The 21,648-nt window shown below is 48.4% G+C and overlaps 1 protein-coding gene across 15 annotated transcripts in view; it reads left to right on the forward strand.

Moving 5' to 3' along the window:
- The window catches only part of KIAA1217 (KIAA1217 ortholog), a 692,194-nt gene that overhangs the window by 382,696 nt on the left and 287,850 nt on the right, over window positions 1–21,648 (forward strand). For 4 of the 15 annotated variants that reach the window (XM_046013809.1, XM_046013814.1, XM_046013827.1 and 1 more), the window contains exon 1: window positions 14,223–14,473. The exons of 3 other annotated variants lie outside the window; for them this stretch is intronic. In XM_046013809.1, the coding sequence (XP_045869765.1) occupies window positions 14,404–14,473 (70 nt within the window). In that variant the 5' untranslated portion in view covers window positions 14,223–14,403. Of the gene's footprint in view, window positions 1–14,220; window positions 14,474–21,648 lie in introns of those variants that run through there. 8 more of the 15 variants (XM_046013810.1, XM_046013811.1, XM_046013828.1 and 5 more) reach the window with 4 other exon arrangements.

Here is a 21,648-nt window from a genome sequence, read left to right on the forward strand (position 1 = left end):
TCAGAGTTCATTTAACGAAAAGAATAGTCACACACACGGACTTTGGTTTGTTGATTTAAAGAAAATTTAAAATAACTCGGTTAGAAAAGCATGAGAGGATTGTACCACAGAGGAAAGCCTCGCAGAGGCGACAGAGCCTGGAGGTCGTTTCCGGGCTGACAGCCCTCCGGTGAGTTTGAATTCCGGCTTCTCTCCTCCTTAAGCGGGTGACCTTTGCCGAGCTAATGAATGTATGTTTTCTCATTTGCAAAATAGTACGGTAATAATAATGGAACCTTCTTCCTACAGATGTAGTGAGAAGTAAATATGTAAAGAATTTAGAACAATGATCCCCACATACCAGGAGATGGGTTGGCCCCAGATATAATACCACTTTCCCTATCCAAGTTCTGAGCAAATTAAGAGGCAAACTAAAGACAAAGAAAGAGACTAAAACATCAGTTTGGTTCTTGTTAAAGTCAATACAAAAATACAATTTAGGGTCGGGAACAGTGGGGTACTAAGTTCGTTCGTTCCTTCCTTCCTTCCTTCCTTCCTTCCTTCCAGGATTCTATTACTAGAGAGAGAACATGAGTGGAGGAAGGGCCAAAGGGAGAGGGAGAAGTAGGCCTCCCACTAATAAGCAGGGAGCCAATAACATGTGAGGCTCCCCCCCATCCCAGGACCCTGGGATCATGACCTGAGCCGAAGGCAGATGCTTAACCAACTGAGCCACCCAGGCAACCCTAGGCTAACTTTCTTACTTGTTCCAAACACATGTGGACCATTACAGGCCTCCCAACCTGGAGGCCCAGAGAGAGAGAGAGAGCGAGTGAGTTGGACTGTGTCTCTCTTGGAAAGGCTAAAGGGAGGGGCAGGAAGGTTTGGGGGGAAATCTGTCCTTCCGGAAGGTCCGGCAACGGGAAATGAGTGCCCCCACCCTGCTCCTGCCAACACGATCATTTGTTGTGAGCAATTACAATGAAACTGTGGACATTTCTTGCTTGGCCTGCATCATTCCTTAGTTGACCTGGGACACGGGAGACGCTCAACAAATGTTTCTGAAGGACAGAAAGAAGGAGTGCTGTTTGTTTTTGTTAAAAATCATCTCCAAGGAGACTACAAATAACTTGCCAACCCTTCTGGAAACCTCCCTGCCATCCTGGCCTTTCCCCTTCTTCTGTTGAGCTCTCAGATGGGGTGTGTTGAGCTCACTTGGTCCTTAGCACAGGCAACCTCTCTATGTTTTTGTTTGTTTGTTTTTCTTTTTGTTTTTATTAGAGAGAGAGAGTACAGAGGGAGAGGGAGAAGCAGACTCCCCGCTAAGCAGAGAGCCCAGGTTTGTATTTTAAAAATTATTCATGATTTATCTGCAATTCGAATTTAACGCTGTATCTTCCTTGGCGCATGGGGCCTCGGGCTGACCTCCCGGCTGTGCTGAGCTGCACACTGGCAGCGACTGTACGGGTGCTCCCAGCTCAAGGTGGTGACGGCACCACCAAGTCCTGCTTGGTCAGTCTCGGGAAATTTGCCTCATTGTTTCCTGTCTTCATTTTTAAATTATTATTATGGGAAAAAAAAAAAAAAGAAAAAAAGAAAAGCATGGCCCAAAGTGGATATTTCCAGTTTTTCAGGGCTGACATTGTACCACAGGTCCTGCTGTACCAAAGCACTGGGGACTGTTAGTAAAAGGGAATGTTACAGATGCCTCCCTAGGAAGCATGAAGATCCCCCCTGCGGAGCGGCACTGACGGTCGGAAACAGGCTTTTGACTCTCTCGCCCTCTAGTGGCCGAACGCCTAAACAGGGACTCGAGTCCTACTTCAAGGGTGCCCTCCCCTGGGACCGCGCTGTCGCTTTGACTCTCAGTAAGTGAAGTAATTAAGACCCAAGAAGGGGGCAGTGCAGGTGCAGGTCGGTCCTAAACCCAGCCTGAGAGGCACTTGGGTCCAGGAAAGAGATGGAGAGCGCTGTGGCCTCTTGCTTCTTGAGCATGCTCTAGGGCCAGGTTCCACCCTCCTCCCCGACCCGACCCTCTCGTCCCGCACCGCCTCTGTCTCCCTTCCCTTCCCCCCAGCAGGACCGCATCTGCTGGTGGTTACCTTGACTTTCACTCATTTACTAGCAGAAGTTTCTAGAGTGCCGACTGTAGGAGGGGCGGCGAGCACAACACCTAAAACTTAACAACGTATTTCATGATGATTTAGACTTAAACCAAGGACTTCTAGACATTGTACCCAAGGCTTATTGAGCACATGGCTAGGCACAGGCATTTTAGAACTGTAAAAGGGTCTACACGAGTAATACAGTCTTAGTTTTCCTGCTGCATTTGCTTTATTGCTCCTACGCACGGCGTCTCTTTGATAAATGGTCAGTGGGCTCCTTGGCCGGTCTTCGCAGTTTCGCACACAGTAATCCGTCAGATGGCATATCGTGCAAAATGAATGCCGTAGACCTAGAACCATGCGTTCCTAACTTTGTGGGGAAAAGAGGGACTTGAAAAAACATGAACTTCCTTTCGTTTTCCTAGAATTTGCAGGGCCGTTCCGGACACTGAGAGAACACACCAACAGTAACGTATTCGGGCAACGAAGTTGTTTGGGAAATAGTTGGATCTGCTTGTGGTAGGACTGACCAAACCAAGTCCGCGTAAAAACCTCGCCGGGATGTCGTTGATGTGTTATCCGAGGCTGTTAGCTGTGTGGGGTCATCTTCCCAACTTCTGCCTCGAATCTATGAATTCCACGAATCCGCACACCATTCCAGTCTTACCTCCTGAGCATTTCTCACTCAGATCCGCCTCATCCTTTCGTCTTCCCTAACTCCTTAGTTCAGCCTCTCACATCTCTTTTCCTGAACCATGACAAAGGACATTTGAGTGTAGTCCCTTTTCCTGCTTCTTTCTTTCTTTCTTTCAGAGGCTTCCTTCTCATCCCTCCCTCCATGCCTCAGCTGTGTAGCATTCTCTAGCTAATTCCCTTCGGGTGTTGTGTCAATTGGATTTTGACCTCCACATACAGTAGAAATACTTCAGTTACAAAGGTTCATTCATTCATTCACTCATTCATGAAATGTTACTGGGTGGGGCAAGAGCGGGGACCCCCCTTCCATCTTTCTGAAGGAGCAAGATCTTCCCTGGCCGACGCTTCCTGCACCAGAGCTAAGTTTCTCCACGTTCTAACTTTCCCAACCAGTCTTGCAAACTTCATGCTGCCGGACATGCCTCATCCAGATCCTTTCCATTTAGATGACTGCGGTCACTGCATTTTATTTTTGTGCAGAGCACTGCAGACATTGAATAAAAATGCCAAAAGAAGTAGCCTGAGCAGTGCCGAGGACATGCTACCGTGTGGGCGTGAACTGATGAATGCTAAGGGGTCTTGCTTGTCTGTCGGACGTGGCACCAGCAACTTACGTCCCACCGCTTTAATCGCATGTCTGGACCCCTTAGAGATCATGACCCACGTTGGGATAGTAGGGGCAGTTGCTCACGTGGTGACCGACATGGCTAGAACGCCCTGTCCTGTTATACTGTTCACTCACCACACTTACGTGGCACTTGACAACGTGTCAGGCACGTCTTTTCTCCTCCCAGCAACCCTAAGAGATAAAGCATTATTCTGATTTCCATTGTACAGATAGGAAAACTAAGGTAGCCTGCCCCAGGTGGCACAGATGGTAAGCGGTGAGGCCGGGATTCGGGCTTGGGCTGCAGCATTTGTATTCCCTCCGCACCGACATCGAGAAATCGTAGCAGCTCAGGGCGGCTGAGCCATGTTCTTCCCCTGACCTTGAAGCTATAGCCTTGTCTGCGCAGCCAGGATTTGTATGAAGGAAGAACACAGAATAAACACAGGTAACCCTCCTATCCCTTCCGTTAGTGAGGTTGGGGTAGGGAATGGCAGTGCCGTTTGGGGCGGGAACAGTCCCCAGCCTGGGTTCCCCTGCCTTACCTGTATTAACCTGGCTTCTCTGAAAAGCTCTAGAAGAACCGAGACAGAATGTTATAATTGAGAAGAGTGTCTGAGGGTCTGTAGCCTGGAGCCTTCATTTCACACATGAGAACCCCCAGGACCCAGAGAGCTTAAATCACCACTCATCCAAGATTACACAGCTCGAGAGCAGACCCGAGGTGGCTTCTGCGTGGACTGAGAACCTAAATGTTGTTAATTCCCAGCTGCCTGCCTCTGTGTTGTTATCTTTTGATTTTTAGCTCACCGGGCCACATGTGATGTTGTTTGCTTTTTCCTCTTATTGGATACACATAGATGCTGGTTTGACCATCCACGTGATTTCTGCCCAAAAGTGACTCAGACTTGTGTGTAATGGATAAACTTGAACTTGGGAGAATATTTAAACCGGGGTGGCAGGCTGCAGGGCACCTGCCCTTGTGAGCAAATACATAGGGAAGGCAGGAAGGGATCATGGAGGCACACTGACCGTGACTTCCAGCAGACACACACTGTGAAATACAGTGCGTGTATCACAGCTTCTCACTGACTGCACGGCTGTTCCCTCCAGCTCTCCCCCTGCACACCCCCCCCCCCCCGCCCAGTTCAGTGCACCCAACATCAGACCAACAGAATCGCTTTTCTAAAGTACAGATTCAACCCATTCATTTCCCATCGCCTACTGGATACAATTTCAACTTCTCATTTGAAATGCAAGAACCCTCCAAATTGGTCCTTACATATTTTATCCATCTTCTGCCACTCCCAATCGCCATCATTAATTTTAAAAAAAAAAAAAGATTTTACCTATTTATTTGAGGGAGAGAGTGAAAGATGAAAGACTGCACACAGGGGCGCCTGGATGGCTCAGGGGGTTGAGCCTCTGCCTTTGGCTCGGGTCATGATCTCAGGGTCCTGGGATCGAGCCCCGCATCGGGCTCTCTGCTCCGCGGGGAGCCTGCTTCCCCTCTCTCTCTGCCTCTCTGCCTACTTGTGATCTCTCTGACAAATAAATAAATAAAATCTTTAAAAAAAAAAAGGAAGAAAGAAAGAAAGAAGACTGCACACAGAGGGAGAAACAGGCCCTCTATCGAGCAGGGATCCCAACTGGGGGCTCGATCCCAGGACCTTGGGATCATGACCTGAGCCAAACGCAGATGCCAACCGACTGAGCCACCCAGGCGCCCCCCCCCCCCCCATCTTTAATATTTTTTCAAATGTCTTTACTTTCTGCTGTTATTTACCACCATCCATCACTCCCCATACTCCTGACCACACACACCGCACTCATACTCTCTGGAGGCAATGGCCACTGCAGTTGAAGTTCCTTGGGTTGAAACGCTCTTTCCCCAGTGATGTGCCTGGTGAAACTCTGTTCCCGCTTTGAGACCACATGTTACTTTTTCTCCCAAACTTTCCTGTTCGTGACGGATGTGGTAGTTCCTCTTTCCCTGCTTTCTGTTTATATCTCGGCTGGAGCTCTACTCTTCTTTCTTTAAGTGAACATAGACATTCTCTTCTTAGTCTACGTGGTTTCATTGTTCCTTCATTGATGCCACCAGGCAAAAAAAAAAAAAAAACCAAAAACAAAAACAAAAAAAACCTTTCCCTGGCATCTCAGTGCATGCAGGGCTGTGGGAGGGGCTGGGGTTCCAAAGTGACTAAAGCTAGTCTTATCCTTTGTGACTTCTCAAACTCATGGGAGGGGCTCATGCCTAAGCCAGTAAATACTGCTGTGGTGTGATGAACATTCACATGGCTAGCGCTTAGCATCGCCCACTGGCAGAGAAGTGCTCAATAACTTTTTTTTTTTAAAGATTTTTGTTTTAAGTAGTGTCTGCACTCAGTGTAGGACTTGAACTCACCACCATGAGATCAAGGGTCACACGCTGCCCGAACTGAGCCAGCCAGGCTCCCCTGTGCTCAGTACCTTTTTTTTTTTTTTTGAAGAAAGGGGTGAGTGAATTACGGGATGGATGGATTGGTTACCAACACTAAACCAATAAGACGCTACAATGTCTTATCAAGCAATGACAAGGACGCCTGGGTGGCTCAGTCGTTAGGCGTCTGCCTTCGGCTCTCAGGTCATGATCCCAAACGAGCCCCGCGTGGGACTCCCTGCTCAGCAGGAAGCCTGCTTCTCCCTCTCCCACTCCCCCTGCTTATGTTCCTGCTCTCACTGTGTCTTTCTCTGTCAAATAAATAAATAAAACCTTAAAAAAAAAAAAGCAAAGCAATGACAAGAATAAAATATTTTACTTTTTATGTACTTCCTGTATTGTATTTATGTATTGTAAGAAAAGCCTGAAACATATGTTTGTTTTATCAAACCCATAATTTTAACAATATTATTAAGGAGAAAAAGTTTAATTTTTTTTAAGGAGTCAATATTAAGTCAATACTAGTATAAAATGTAACAATTCGATAACAGAAAACAAATTGCTGATGTTTGAGAAACAATAATATGAACAAGGTAGTTTTCAGTTTCCTTTTCCTTGTTTTTTTTTTTTTTTTTCTTTTCTGGAATCTAGTCTACATTAATTTACCTCTAGAATTTTTGGAACTCCTTGAAATAAATCGTTTTGCTACAAAAACCTGCACCCAAAGGCAGTTATGAACTATTTAGTGTAAATCTTGAAAAGGGTAGGACGGAGAACATTGTGTTTTGAAGATGAACCAACCCGTATTTATTAATTATCTCAGAAGCAACTCTGTAAACTCTCACTTGAGTGTCCCGCTTTCCCCAGGCCATGACCCCCTCAGATGACAAGGAAGAGACCTACCCATAGGTTGGGTTATTCTGTGTATGAGGAAGCAGGATGATTAGGAAATGGCTTTCCCAGACCTCTTGAGCAGCTGGACATGGTCTTTCGACATTGAGGATAGAGCTGTGGCCACTCTGTGAAACAAACAGAAATCTGTCCTTGTCCCTCATCCTGCTGCTCCATCCCTGCCAGCTTCTTTCTCTACTGCTGGTGCTGCTCCCTGGCTCGCGCACCCTCTCTCTCTTCCCCTGCTTCCCGCTCCCCCCCTTTCTGGCCTTCCCTTCCCCCATCCCTTTCTCTTGCTGCCTCATGGCTTTGCCTGCTAGTCTGTTTGTGGGGCTCCGCTTTGGCCGCCATACGAGGGTGACCACCTGCACCTAGATTTCTCAGGATTTTCCTGGTTTTAGCATAGACATTTCTGCATCCAGGGGTGCCTGGGTGGCTCAGTCCGTTAAGCGCCTGCGTTTGACTCAGGTCATGATCCTAGGGTCCTTGGATCGAGCCCCAGGTCAGGATCCCTGCTCAGCGAGAAGTCTGCTTCTCCCTCTCCCTCTGCCCCTTCCCTCCCCTGCCTCTGCTCGGGCTAACCCCCTAAAATAAATAAAATCTTAAAAAAAAAAAGGAAATTTCTGTTCTGGGCAAACCTGGCCTGTTGGTCACTTTTTCTCTGTACCCCATTCAAATTTTGTAAGAAGAGGGAAGAGCTGATGGGTCTCTGAGCCCCTCTCCAGCCCCGATCACCCTGAGCTCTCCCACAGGGAGCACTCCAAGTGGGTCCCTACTGACTTGGGATGCCACGGAGAAACTCCCCCACTGCCTTCCTCAGAACAGGCTTGTGAGCAGGGCACATTGTAGATATCCTCAGTTCCTCGCTGGTCTATTTTACTATACCAGCTTGCCACTTATCAGGGTCTTGGGTTCTTTTTTTTTTTTTTTTTTTTAAGATTCATTATTTATTTTAGAAGAGGAGGCAGACAGAGAGAGAGTATCTCAAGCGTCCCCCACCGAGTATGGAGCCTGGTGCAGGGCTTGAACCCACGACCCAAAATTCATAACCTGAGCTGAAATCAAGAGTCAGACGTTCAACCAACTGAGCCATCCAGGTGCCTCAGGGATTTGGGTTCTGACGCACATGGGTAGGGGGTGTGTGTGGAAGGAAGGAGGTGTGTGTTGGGGTGAGGAGCAGGTAGAAACCACTTACCATTTTATTCTTTTGCTTTTATGAATTCGATCGCTTTCCATAAGCTAGACTCCTCATAGAGTGTTGTGGAAAACTCGGCCCAACCTCTAATTAAATATTTTATCCCACTAAAACCTTGCCCAGTTGAGCAGTTGTAAAGTTTGAGGAAGAATGTATTTCAAAAGCAAAACAGTATAATCTGGGAAAGAAAATGTTAAGCTCTAGTAGCACTTGGGGGGAGGGGCACAGAAGGGGAGAAGCAGAGCCACAGACACTTGGTAGATGGTCCCCGTCTTCCTCCTCCTCCCACCTGGCTCCTGCAATTAGGTCCTTCATTATTAGAACTGTTTTATTTCATCTGCAAGGAATACCAGTTATCCCCTTCCTTAAATTCTGTGGCCTGGGGTGGGAAAAAATGAAATCACTGTAAAAATACTTAAGTTGTGAAGCCCATGATTGGTTTTCAAGAATTGGCCATAAAAGCCTGAGGCTGAGCAGGGCTTGGTGGAGAAGCTGGAGAGTGGGCGCCCTCCCCCACCTCCGCCCCTGCCTGAGCATCCCTCGAGCCCAGAGCACCTGCCCCTGCAATGCCCCCACCCCCCCCCGCAACGTGTCACCCTCCTGGGGGTGAGCTAGAAGAACAGTGTGTTCGCACTGACCCTTCTGTTCTTTGTCGTCTGCCGCTCTCACCAATAGTCTTTGTGGCCATTACTCGCTAAAACTAAAAATGGAAGAAAACATGAAAAAGCAAAAAACAAACAAACAAGGTGTGTTATTGAAACAAAGTCTAGGTAAGTGTTTATTTGGCAGAAAAGCATACAGACGTGATCAGTGAGGTGTCGCGTGTTTCTCCCCTGCCTGATAGGGAAAGTGAGGAGCTCTGAGTTTTGGGGGCAGGGGGCGGGCGGGGGGGCAAGGAGAGCAAAGGCTCAGAGGCAGCAGGAAGAATGATCCCGCGACCTCTCTTTCTGCTGTACCAAAGTCAGAGCCCCCACACCCCACGTCTGTGCTATACCCCAGCCCACCAGCCTACAGGTCTATGCCTGTACCCCAACTCACCGCTGAGGCTGTTTCCTCTATCTTGTACTTTCCAAGTACAGGCTCCTGTTCATTCTCTCTGCTGGCTGGTCCCAGCGGCACCTCCTGGGGAAAGCTGTGTCCCACCTGGGATGTCCCTGGCATCATAGCACCAGCACACACAGCACACACTGCCTCTCAATGAACAGAGAAGGTACCAATGCCTAATGCCTCATGGCCTGTATAGCAATGACCCCCAAACAATACCAGACCCAATTCTATGGTTGACGGGAGAGGGATTTTAGAAGAGAGGTTTACTCTCCCCTGGACCAACCCTGACTCTCTTGTCCATTTCAATAGAGCAAAAGGAGTGAGAATAATTAAGGGGTCCCCCAGGGTAGTTGTGAGAAAAGAGGACAGAAGATCCTAAGGATGAAAGGAATTTGACAGAGTCAAGGCTGACTAGGGAGGCCAACTGCCATGAACTCCCCGGGCCTCAGTCTGCGCATCTGCAGAATGGGAGAGGGCAATAGAAGCTAACACTTGATCCCAATTTTCTGGCTCTGTGATCGGCTCCCCGTAGTCCCTGCTCCCCCAACAGCTCACTACAGCTTTGCAGTGCACGTGGGGAAGCCCAGGGGCAGAAGTAGGCCAGGGAAGTGCCTTCCTGATGAGATGTCACCAAAACACTCTCTCATGAAAGGGTTCCCTCTAGCCCTACTGGGTAAAGCGAGGAACAGGCAGAGTGCTGGCATCTTAGGGAGTGTTCGCATTCTCGTGGGTTCCATCCTGGGCCTTCAGGAACTCTATAGAATATGTCATGGTTCAGCCAGCTCTGGGATGAAAGGGGCGAGCCTGTCCAAGTTGCAATTTTCACTTAAAAGTTGCCACCTGGGATCCAGACTTGGATTGCCGTGCCCACCAGGAGCTTTCTCCGGGACAGGCTGCCCACGTGGCGGTCCGGCTACACTGGTTGGCAGACGTGGTCTTTGCTTTCCAGCGTCTTCTGACTTAAAAAGAGATAAAAGAAACCCTGATAAAAATGAACATCAATGGATTCTCTTGAAGAGCAAGCAAATACGCTTAAAGCATTAACACATTGGATCTAAGAGTAGTTCCTAGTTATAATCGCCTGCAGAATTTTATGGGGTAGAAGAAGAAAGTTCCAGGACCTGGAAATGGGTCAGAGCAGTGGGAGAGGCTTCCTTGTTTGGCCAGGTCTCCTCGGAGCAGCTGGGATCTTTAAGGACGCCCGTAAGATCAGGAAGATTGGTTACCCTCTGGAGAGCATGCCGGAGACATAAATGGTTCCGTGGTCACATCTGTGAGATCTTTGCCCTAAACACAGAAAGGAAAATTCCTTTTGGGTGGATGAGCCGTACAGCATATCATGTAGTGGGATTTGTATTTTCTGACGTGGAATTGGTCGAACAGCATCATTCATGCTCATTTTGCATTTGGAAACCTGAGGAGCACATGGGGCTTATCTTGGACCATGCATAGGTGACCATCTGTGCGGCTTTGCCAGGGACAGTCGTGGTTTCTGCATCTTGTCCTGTTGCGATCATGAATAGTGTCCCCTTTCCCTGCCACAAGTGCTCTGGTTTATATTTAAGTATAAGGTCACCCTAGCCAGCTGACACGCTGCTGGCAAGAGTAGGATGGGACAGCCTACATTTCATTCACCACCGGATCATCCTTTTAAGCAAATGTTTTCCCAACTGTCAGAAGTCTTACTTCTGAACTCTAGGGTGACACACAGGGTGTTCCCGTAGGAAGGGCCATGTGTAAGAACACGTCAAGGCACGGGGGCTCTGGCTGAAACAGTTTTGGTTTGTTTTTCACCTGATTTTGCATCTTTTTACGTTCAGTTACCAGTCTTTGAAAAGTATATGTTATGGCTTCCGCAAGCATGAATTACTTCTTTCGTGTCCTGATGTCTGATCAGAGTAGGCTCTCTTTTCTTAGTAGGGTTTAAAATAAAAAAGAATTGGATGGGGTGCCTGGGTGGCTCCGTGGGTTAAAGCCTCTGTCTTCCGCAGGTCATGATCCCAGGGTCCTGGGATTGAGCCCTACATCGGGCTCTGCTCAGCAGGGAGCCTGCTTCCCCTTTTCTCTCTGCCTGCCTCTCTGCCTGCTTGTGATGTCTGTCTGCCAAATAGATAAATAAAATTTTAAAAAGTAAAAATAAAATAAAAATAAAAAAGAATCTGAAACCCACCAACACTGGCTTCTAGTAATTCCTCCGTTGAAGAACTTGCATCAAGGACGTTGACATGCTTTTTGCAGCCCTGTAATTAAATAGGCCTGCTAAGAAGTCACTTGCAATAGTTTCTGATCCTTGGGAGGGATGCCCGTCATAGCGACTGTCTGTTTAAGTTGCACTAGCAAAACCAGTAGCGGCCCAGTTCTGTAGCAGGTTAGCTCTGCCTGCAAAATCACTTGTCTTTCCTTTGAAATGACACTTTTTTGGTGTGTTGGCTCATTTTGAAGCATGAATTGCCAACATATGGAGCCATTAACCAAGAAATAGTCTTGTACCTTCGCTGGTTAACAGAAATGGAGTTGAAAATTTAGCCCCCTGGTATCATTATTGTAGCTCTCCGTATGACTGCAGGAAAATCACATTTCAAGTTCCTCCCGCTTTCCTTCTGCCTTTCACAGCAAATTTCAAAGTACGGCAGTAGGCAGATTGGTTTGTAATAGCAATTTTTAAACCTAGAAATTAAATTAAACCTAAAAGCACGGTGTGCTTCTAGTTCAAGGAGGGTTTCTTCCAGAAAGAACATTTCCACAGTAACAGCAATGACAATCATAGTATTTTTCATGAAGATCTGAGTTACGGAGCTTATGGGGATTGTAGAAAACAGAGAAGCTCTCAGAGAAGCTGACAATCAGGTCCTAGTAAGGTCTGCGTGCTCTGGAGAGGGATGTGTAGAATAAGTCAGTGCCAAGGCATCAATACAGTACTTTCTCGAATTGTTTTCCATTCTTGTTCTCAAGGAGAAGGAACAAAGGGCCAGTAACTAGTCTGGTAGAAGCTTTCCCCCCCCCCCCGTAGAATCCTCAGAAAGTTTTAACTATTTAAGAGAACGTGATTTACTGTAAATATGTGTCTAGATGGCTGTGGTCCTTAATGATTTATGTTAATTATCTTTCCTGGTAATGCCTTTTTCTTTTGTGCATTCCACAAAGAGTTTTGCTTGGAGGAATATCTACACCGCCTGCCAGAGGCCTTGCCTGTGGGGGAGGGGAGGGTCCCAGCAGCTTCACACATGGTGGGCAGAGGGGCTTCCTTGGGCCGCCTGGAAACTAACCAGAGTTTAGAACTGGTGGGAGAGCTGCCCCTCTTTTACCCATTTGGGGATCAACAGGGCCCTGCCCTCACATTTTCCAAACAGCCCCAGGAAAGCGAAATCTACGTAACAAAATGGATTTTTTTTTTTCTTGCCTGGATTGAAAGCCTTCCCAGCTGGTGGTTGTTGTGGACTGCCATTGCAAGCACGCTGTTGTCTCCTTCATCCTGGGGGTTTCCCCAAGGTACCGTGTCAAGTGGCAGGTGGGAGCTGTTAGGAATAGGCTCTCCTCGCACCAAAGCAAGTTCGCTTTGCGTCAGAGCCCAGGGACGTCTGGTGTAGACCAGTGCTCTGGCTGCAATGTGTCTCTCCCTCTCTCCCCCACCCCCTTCCCTCCACCGCAGTCATTTCTGGCATTAATAATTTGAAGGCAAATACACAACAGCTACCCAAGGATCAGGATAATCTGGGCCTGGGGGCCTGAACACAGATCCCTCCTTCCTGAACCTTTTGTATCTGAGGAAATAGTAAGGTTGAAACAAGATTCATCTGGTGTTTGCCTGCGGGGAACCAATACAGAAACTGTGTAAGATTAGTTCCTCCTTAAAGCAAGATTACCCGGTAATTCTGTTACAAAGTCGCGGAGACCTTGAGCTCTGTCAACTCAACGGCTGTATTCACGCTGCCAGGCGAAGCGCTAACTTTCTAGAAGATTCACCACCTCTTGGATTTCAGGAAAAATCCTGAGGAGTTTCGAGGTTTCTTCTTCCCTTCCTGACGTGAGTTTGGCTCCCTCTCCCACATGGCCATTTTCCTGTTGGCCTGTATCCTTTGTCCTCTAAGGGCTTCCACATCTTTTTGCCCTAAATGGCCAAAATATGTCCCCTACACTGCCAAAACACACAGGTGACTCAAGGTCAGAATCTGGAGGATAGGCCAGCCATTGTTCTGGTGGCTTCTTGAGCTAAATTAATCTAAAACCTTGTCCGAGTGGCCTGTTAAACTGGGTCACAGTATGGTTAGCAGGCGAAACCATTGTTCTTTTTTTCCCTTCGAGTGATGGGGCCACTGCGGGTGAAAATATCACACTCCTACCAGTGATTGTGTGACTGTTAGATGGCTGGAGCGGCACACCTAATGTTGCTTAAGGTATTTCCCATCCTCTGTGTGTGTGTGTGTGTGTACATTGTGCCTCCTATTTTCACTTTCTGGGAAATTTGCCAGTTTTTCAAGGACTGGGTAGAGAACAAAATAAATATTTGTAGATAGTTTAAAAGGAGACTGGGTATGTTGGATGCCACTCTGCCTATCCAAAGAAAAGCAATTTTACTGCCTTTCGGATATTTTAAAGTAATTAACTTGAGAACCCCAGAAGGTTGATTTTACTAGTTTACTTTTCATTGTTGTGACCAAGGGGTGTGTGTGTGTGTGTGTGTGTGTGTGTGTTGGGGGAGAGGGCCGAAGTCAGAGCCTAGGCAAATGAGCACAAACTCTTGAAAGTTCAGCTGAAGTGACTGAAATTGTGCGAAAAGTAAACCACCTCTCTGCATGTGTTAATCAGGTTCTAAAGTTAGTGCCGGAAAGTGTTTACTTAACAACATTCAGCATACACGCTTTTTCTTTTTTTTTAAGGGATTTCACCGAAATTTGGGATGTTCAGCAGTTGGCTGTTTAGTAATACGTAAATCAGCCTCCTTGGGAGGCTCGTTTTGTGTCTGAGATTAAAGCAACCGGAGACCGGGCGCTTAGCGCCTGCCGCTGAGCCTGTGTGAAATGCTTTCCTTCCCGGGGCTGCGGAATCTGGGCGGTCTGCAGCGGTGCAAACAGGCGGTCTGGGTCCCCGGGTCGGGAAGCCCATCACCTGTTGGAGCCTCGGGCGCGCGCGGCGCAGGGCGGGCCCGGGGCAGGGGCAGGGTCAGCGGGCGGCTCGGAGAGCGCAGCCTCCCCCCTCCTTCCTCCGGGACCGTCCGGCGGGCGGGCGGGCGGACGCGGGGACGCAGGCACGGAGGGACGGGGGCGGCCCGACGCTGGAATGCAGTTTTCTCGGGCGGGAGAGACTTTGCACCGGAGTGGAGAACAGTTCGGGGTGGGGTTTCGCACGGTCCCCTCCCCGCCCCCCGCCCCGGGCCTCCTTCCAGGCGCTTTCTGGGAGCTTGCAGAACTGCGCTCTGAAGTTTAAAGAGCGGCGAGCAGCCTGTGCCGCGGGCGGAGGGACAATGGAAGAAAATGAAAGCCAGAAATGCGAGCCGTGCCTTCCCCACGCAGCAGACGGCGGACAGAAGCAGGGTAAGTAACAGACTCATTCAAAGATGGAGTTACGGTTCCGCGCGCTCCTCGCCGCGGGCTGCTTTTTAGAACCCGGGACGCGGCGCATGGCGGGGGGAACGCGCGTTTCTTGGGCTGGCGTGCGTTTTGGAAAGTGCGTGGAGAGCTGTGATTTCTTGGGTCCGACTTCGGCTCTGGCAGGCTTTCCTTCAGCAGCCAGAGAAGTGGCGTGGGGATGCCGCGTTGGTAGCACAGGGAGCAGTCAGTATGTGTTGTATCTCCAGGCGGTGACAAAATATATCGCTAAAAGCAGCTTTTTCATACTCGCTGCTCCCAGCCGTGGGAGAAAGGAGCTGTTTCTGGGCAGCTATCTCATATGGGAAGGCAGCGTTTCCATTCATTGATTGGGGGAATCCCATGAGGCACAGGCATGCTGGGTTGCACGTTTTGCAGAATTTGAGAGTTAAATTACAGAGTTTAGGGATGTTTTATTTTGCAGATCGGAACAGCAGGGGAGCACGGGCCCATCCGGATGATAGATGGGGCTGTGCGGAATCTTTGCATGCTTTAATTCAAAAGTTGGGAGTTGTTAGACGATTTGGGTAGATTTTCTCCAGGCAGTTTTCCTTTAATTGTGTTTGTGATAGACTTGTCTTTTCCGTAGGGAATTTCCAGAAGCTTATGTTGTTCCGAAGAAATTTCACAGTGGGGTTGGGTGGAGAAGGGACTTCTCTGCCCTCCAGTGAGTGACGTCTATGATGCCAGAGCCTATCATATGGTATCATATAGGCAGCTTGTTCAGAAACCCGCACAAGCCCGGAGCCATCCCCGCCCACCCTACCCCAGGTTCATCCAGGGGCCAGTTAGGAACTAAGAGAAGCGTTTGCGGGGCTGCCGTGCTCTGCGTGGGAGTAGGGATTATGCACAGGGGAAAAGGTGTGTGTGTTTTAAAAAGGCAAAAGGGAAGTAACAAATGACTCATCCGCACTGAAAATGCAAAACTAAGCTAGACTGAAGAAAATGGAATTACAAGACATAGACCCCCCCCTCCCCAACTCTCCCATCCCCCCTTACTCCGGCGGGTGAAACTCAGGAAACTTTAAGCTCAGTAAACCTGGGAGAATCCCCCATTTTACAGTCGTCAGTCTAGGTATCTGTGTTTGTGCTTCTAAAACAGAGCACTCTTCCTGGAGGGCGCCTGGTCGGTGGGGTCCGGTGGGAGATAAGGCTCCCTTCCCTCCCTTAACTGATAGGACAGGATCCTACCGCAGAGACTGAGTCTTCCGGCCTCTGTTAAAATGAATGACACAGAATCTACAGGGGCAATTAGAATGGGACCAATTTAAGGAATAACTTTCAAACAACCACGGCAATTCAAAGATGCTTCCGAGGCTGGAGATGGTTGGGCTGAGGGAGTGTGATCACTTTATTTACTTACTCATTCATTCAGTGAATATTGAGCATCTGTTATGTAGTAGTTACTGTTTTAGCTGCTGGGGACCCAGCCGTGAACAAAGTAGTTGGAAAATCCTTCCTTTCATTGAACTTATGTTCCAAGAGCCAAGTTTGGAGGAAAGCAGGTAGGAGAGAGAGGGAGACAATGAACAGATAAATGAATTATATAGCATGTTAGACGGCAGCGTTGCCAGATTTAGCAAATAAAAACACAGGATGCCCAGTTAAATTTGAATTTCAGATGAACAATGAATATTTTTTTTTGTATAAGTATATCCCACGCAATATTTGGGACATACTTATGCTAAAATTATTCCTTGTTTACCTGAAATTCAATTTTAACTGGATTTCAATTTTAACTGGACATTTCATATTTTATCCAGCAACTCTTTTAAATGGAAATCAGACAATAGGGAACCATAGGCAGGAAAAGGGAACAGGGAGTATGGAGAGAGGGTTATCAGGGAGATCCTCACTGGTGTGTGTGTTTGAATAAACATCTGAAAGAGGCTAAGGAGGGAATAGGCAAGAACTTGTTCGAAGAACAGCAGGGACATGGGAGAAGGATGGGAGGAAAGAGGTTAAGAGGTAATGCCAGGCCAGATCACACAGGGCTATGAGATGATGGTAGAGATTTGAGCTTTTTTTTTTTTTTTTTTTTTTCAAAAGAGGTAGGGAGCTGCTGGCTGGCAGGTCTGACTTGTCATATAAAAGGGAACTGTTGGGTGCTGTACTGACAATAACCCAAGTGGGGGCAGGGAAAGGGCAGAGAGACCATCTTGGAGGCTTCTACAGTAAGCCATACAGAAGCTTGGACCAGCGGGTAGTAGGACAGGTGGTGATGAGAAGACAGGTTCTAGATGTATATTGAGAGTAAAGCCAAAAGAATTTGCAGAGGGATTGGATGTAAGATACAAGAGAAAAGAAGGAGTCCAAGATGATTTCAGAAATGTCTGCCCGCCTGGCTGGAGGGATGGAGTTGTCATTTACATAAATAGGAAAAAAAGTATTTGAGTGCAGGCAAGGAGAGGAAAGGGTGTTTCTGGCTTGGAAATGGAGGAGACCAGGAAGTCCTTTGGATAGGTGAGGATGGAGATGTTTATCTCACATCTAAATGGGGATGCTGATTGCTGCGTGGATATTCTCCACCTGAATTGAGAAAGGTCTGGGGCCTGTGGCAGATCTCCTGGGATCGGGTCTGTGTGTACAGGTCCCAGTGCGCTCTGGGGCACTTGAGCATTTAGAGGTCAGGGAGGTTGGAGGGGGCAGCAGCTGGAGAGATTGTAAGGGTGAGAAGTATTCAAGTTAGATGTGTCGGGTCCCACTGAGTTCTGTAAAGGAGGACGGCTTCTGTTCCAGGTCTTCGGTCAGCACAAGGACCGTATAGGGAGGCCAGGCCTCTGCTCACATCACCCGTAATACCCTATGCCCACTCCTAGCCACACCTGATGGTATTTGTTTCTGTACCACTGTTTCTGTACCATTTGTTTCTGTTTCACTGGATTACAGCACGGAATACCAGGGCCGACCAGGTCTTCTTCATCCTTAACATTCCCTCTACCCAATACCCAAACATGTAGAAAGCACTCAGTAAATATTTCTTGAACAAAAGGCTAATGATCCCATCCCAGGGCTTGGAGTTTACCAGTCAGTCTACTATAGGTAAGGATCCCCTGGGTGATCGTGTAACTTACTATCTAGACGGAGACACTTTTGAAAGTGAAACGGCAGCCTATAAATAATTTTGCTGGGATGGCAGTTGTAACGCACAACCGTTTAGGCAAACCGGGGCATACGGTGGCCTCAGGAATAGCTCTCATCAACAAGGCTTCCATGGCGGGATAAGCAGCCTGCTTAGGTCGACAGCAGTGTGAGTCTACCTCGAGGTGCACCGTGCGGAGCAGGCACTCCGTCGTTATTGGCCGAATTGCCATCTAAAAAGCTGATGCTCCCTTTGAAGGCCGTGGGCTCCTCAGAGCTATTCTGGGACGTTCCCTGGGATGTGTCAGCCCCCAGCAACCCCGAGGTGTCTGCTTTTCCTCTGGCCCCTAAGCTCTTGAAACCCCTGGCAGGTGTAGTGTTACCGTCCACCTGCTTGCCTCCCCCACCCCCTGATTCACCAGTGTTTCAAGATAGGGTTTGCTTTGGTGGGGGGTAACCATTTTGCAATATATAAATGTATCAAACCAGCACACTGTACACCTTAAACTTGCCAAAAAAAAAAAAAATGCATTGGCAGTCCCCACTGCCCATCGGGGAGTCCCCGATATTCAAATCTTTGCTCAGAACTCTAAAACTGCCCCATCGGTCTCTGCCCCTTACCTGTTTCATCCTTCTGAACACTTATTACATATTATTTGTTCATTGTCTGCGTCCCTGTTTGTAATGTGGATCCGCTGTGAGGCAAGGGGATTATCTGTCTTGATCACAACTTCACTGCGTTTCCTAAGTCCTTTTAGTCTACAGAGCAGACACTCAAGACGTATTTTCGAGAATGAATGAATGAATGAATCATCCGACCAACACTTGAGATGAGAATACTTTTCTGGGGAGCAGAGGGACTGTTCCTCTTTTGTCTGAAAATCCATACCAGAAACCTTCTCTGTTGCTTACTTAATTTTTCAGGATTTTTAGGTAAATAATTACCATGGTCTGATTTCAGCTGCAGTTTCTGTGCCAGTTCGTGTACGGGGGTGATCTGTGGGATGGTAACAAGAGAACTGGCCAACCGAGGAACCCCGTGGGCCCCCAGCAGAATATGTGATCTGTATGAGTCAGGAGGCTAATTGTAACAACCCTGAAATCCGTGTGGTTTAGTCAATGTTAATTTTTTGAACACAGTGGAATGTGGACATTCCTGGCCAGGTGGATCTCCTGAGCGCCCAGCTTTAGGCTGACTCTGGGACCCCATTCTTCAAGGCTTTGGCATTTTCCACTGGAGCCATTGCATTCAGCTAGCCAAAGAAGAAAGAGAACGAGGGGTGCCTGGGTGGCTCAGTGGGTTAAAGCCTCTGCTTTCAGCTCCGGTCATGATCCCAGGGTCCTGGGATCGAGCCCCACATCGGGCTCTCTGCTCAGCAGGGAGCCTGCTTCCTCCTCTCTCTCTGCCTGCCCCTCTGCCTGCTTGTGATCTCTGTCAAATAAATAAATAAAATCTTAAAAAAAAAAAAAGAAGAAGAAGAAAGAGAACGAGCAAGGGCGATTATTCCGGAAGCCTGGGGGCGGGAACTAAAGGTATCTCACCTCATTTGCGTTGACTGGAGGAATTGTTAGTCCAAGACCCCAGCTAGATGAAGGGTCCTGGAAAATGCAGTCTTTCTGTGTGTGTGCCCCAGGAGGATACTGTGGTGTGAAGACACAGACGGACAGAGTACTGTCGCTGCCACGGGGTCGGGACAGACAACCAGACAAAACGGCAGTTTCTCACGATGTTTCTATGGCCAGAGAGGAACTTGGCACACTTTTAGAGATAGCTAACCAGGAGCCACTGTAAAGAAGTGAGGGGCTCCTTCTCAGAGAGGCCGTGGCTTGCCTAGTCTTCGCTTAGGAGTAAAAATCTCAGGGAAGTGTGGTTGCTGGCTCTTGGGGAGGAAGCGGGCGTGGAGTGTCCCAGTGATGCAGGGGCCCTGCTGTAAGTCAGCGGACGTGGCTGAAGCCATCCGAGCTGTGGCCCAGGGGCCCGTGGTCTCTGGCCCGCGGGAACTTGCTGCATCTCCGCCCTTTGAAACTCTCAGGCGCTTCCGCCCTCCTCACCCCTACTTCTGCTCCACGGAAGTTTGGAGGGGCTGTTCTCTGCTCCAGGCTCCCGTTTTGCTCACTGCCCAGCTCCCAGCAGCTACAGAGGACTCGCCCTGGGCTGGGCAGAGGCTGGGAGCGGCAGGAAGGGGAAACTGAAAGCGGGTCTTCATGCTCCAGCCCCGTTCTTTGTTTGACACGGATTCCCAGAATAGCGAGCCCCGGGACACACCCGTCCTTAAACGTTAGCACCCAAGCGCATTCTAGGCAAGAAATAGAACTTTATTTCTGTGTTGATGGCTTTGTGGATAATGAAGAACTGGCCCCGACTCGGATCCCTGACTCCACAGCTGTGGAACTGGGACTCAGTGCCCTTTGCCCGGTCCCCTCCCGTTTGTTTCTGTCCCTGCTTAGGAGTTGGGGCTCCTCAGCCGAGAGATCACATTCTCCCCCAAAAGACTGGAATAGTGAAATTGTCACTTCTACTTCCGGCGCGGAAGTCGGCAGCGCCCAGGAGCAGAGCCTCCCTGGGGAGAAGGCTCGGGTGACGGGGACGCGTGTTCAGGGTGGCTTTGTGTGGATCGTGGTGTTGGGTTGTTGTGGGCGGTGCCTGGGAGGACGGAGCAGGTGCCTGGTGGTGGGATGGGAAACAGATGGGGCCCATAGCTGAGGGAGGTAGAGGGCAAGAAGGTGAGACACAGGGAGGAGTGAGCCCCACCGGCTCCTGGATGTCTGCCAGGGGACTGTGCCCCGGGCCATTGGTGCATTAGTCATCCGTGCTGTTCGCTGCTTTCCACCAATTCACGTTAAACCTAGTTAAGCAACTGGAGACATTTTAGAAGAATCCACCAGAGAGAGAGAAAAAAAATGGCAAAGTACCATAAGGTCGACAGGACCTTGCAGTGCGAAGTGTTAGGAAAAAAAATAGGGGTTTAGAGTGTCGTCAAGTCGGAGCTGCCCAAAGGTGAATGGTGGCAGAGGATGGGCTCTGAACTCTGCCCCTCCCCCCCATTCCTTTCCCAGTTTATCTGAAGGAAGAAAGCGGAAAACTCTTTTTTCAGTCTCCACGGGGCTACTGTTCTGGCTGCCTTGACCTATCCTGAGGAGCCTTGGATGAAACAGCATAGTTCTTGGGAGTCTGTGGCGGAGCGAGGTGGAATGGAACTTTCTGCCCCTGTTGGTGTGGAAGGCTCCTGAACGTTTATCCGTGTGCGTGTCTGTGTGTGTGCCCACGTGAGGAAGTCACCTTTCCAGAGATCCAGTCCTGCTCATTAATCTAGCTATCCTGGATAATTTTGAAAATATGTTAATGATGTCAAAAGTAACCGTAAAAATCTGTTTAAAAGTCAACAGTGTTATATCAAGTGTACAACAAGTTTTGGGCTAATATAAAACTCATGTGCGTGCATACGCACTCCAGAAGCTAAAGCTAAACCAGATTGCACACGTATTTACCAAGCTGACATATGGCATTTTCTGCATCTAGCTTCACTCAGCGGATCCCGTTCCTTCTGTTTTATTCAAGAAGACACCACAAAGAAGGTAGCCGTCACGTGAGTGCACGTCACAAGAAGGCAACCTAAATAAATAATACAGTTCATCTCTCAATATCTTTTTAGTCAACAGTTCCATCTTCTTCCCGTTCTAAATTTACTGCTGAAACGCATGAAAAGTAGGAGAATTAACCAGTTTGGCTATTTTCTTCATCCCTTTCCTCATCGGTGTCTGATGGAGATGTTGTCATTGGCAATATAATGAGAAGTGAAGAGTAGACAAGAAGAATAATTCCCAGAACACTCTTCCAGGGACGGAAAAGCAGAGTAGGAAAGCCAGCCTGAGTTTAAAATGTTTTCTATGCCTAGCCAATGGGTGTTTGTACCTAGAGTTCTGTAGAGAGACGTTTCTAGACGGTGAGGTGGGGAATGAGCTTTAGACGAGCTCGTTTATGCATAAACCGGACACTCGGGGTGTCTTGGGTGTAAAAGTCTTATTTCTCTGTCTGAGGT

This window comes from Meles meles, chromosome 7 (assembly GCF_922984935.1).
Source record: "Meles meles chromosome 7, mMelMel3.1 paternal haplotype, whole genome shotgun sequence".
Taxonomy (NCBI): Eukaryota; Metazoa; Chordata; class Mammalia; order Carnivora; family Mustelidae; genus Meles; species Meles meles.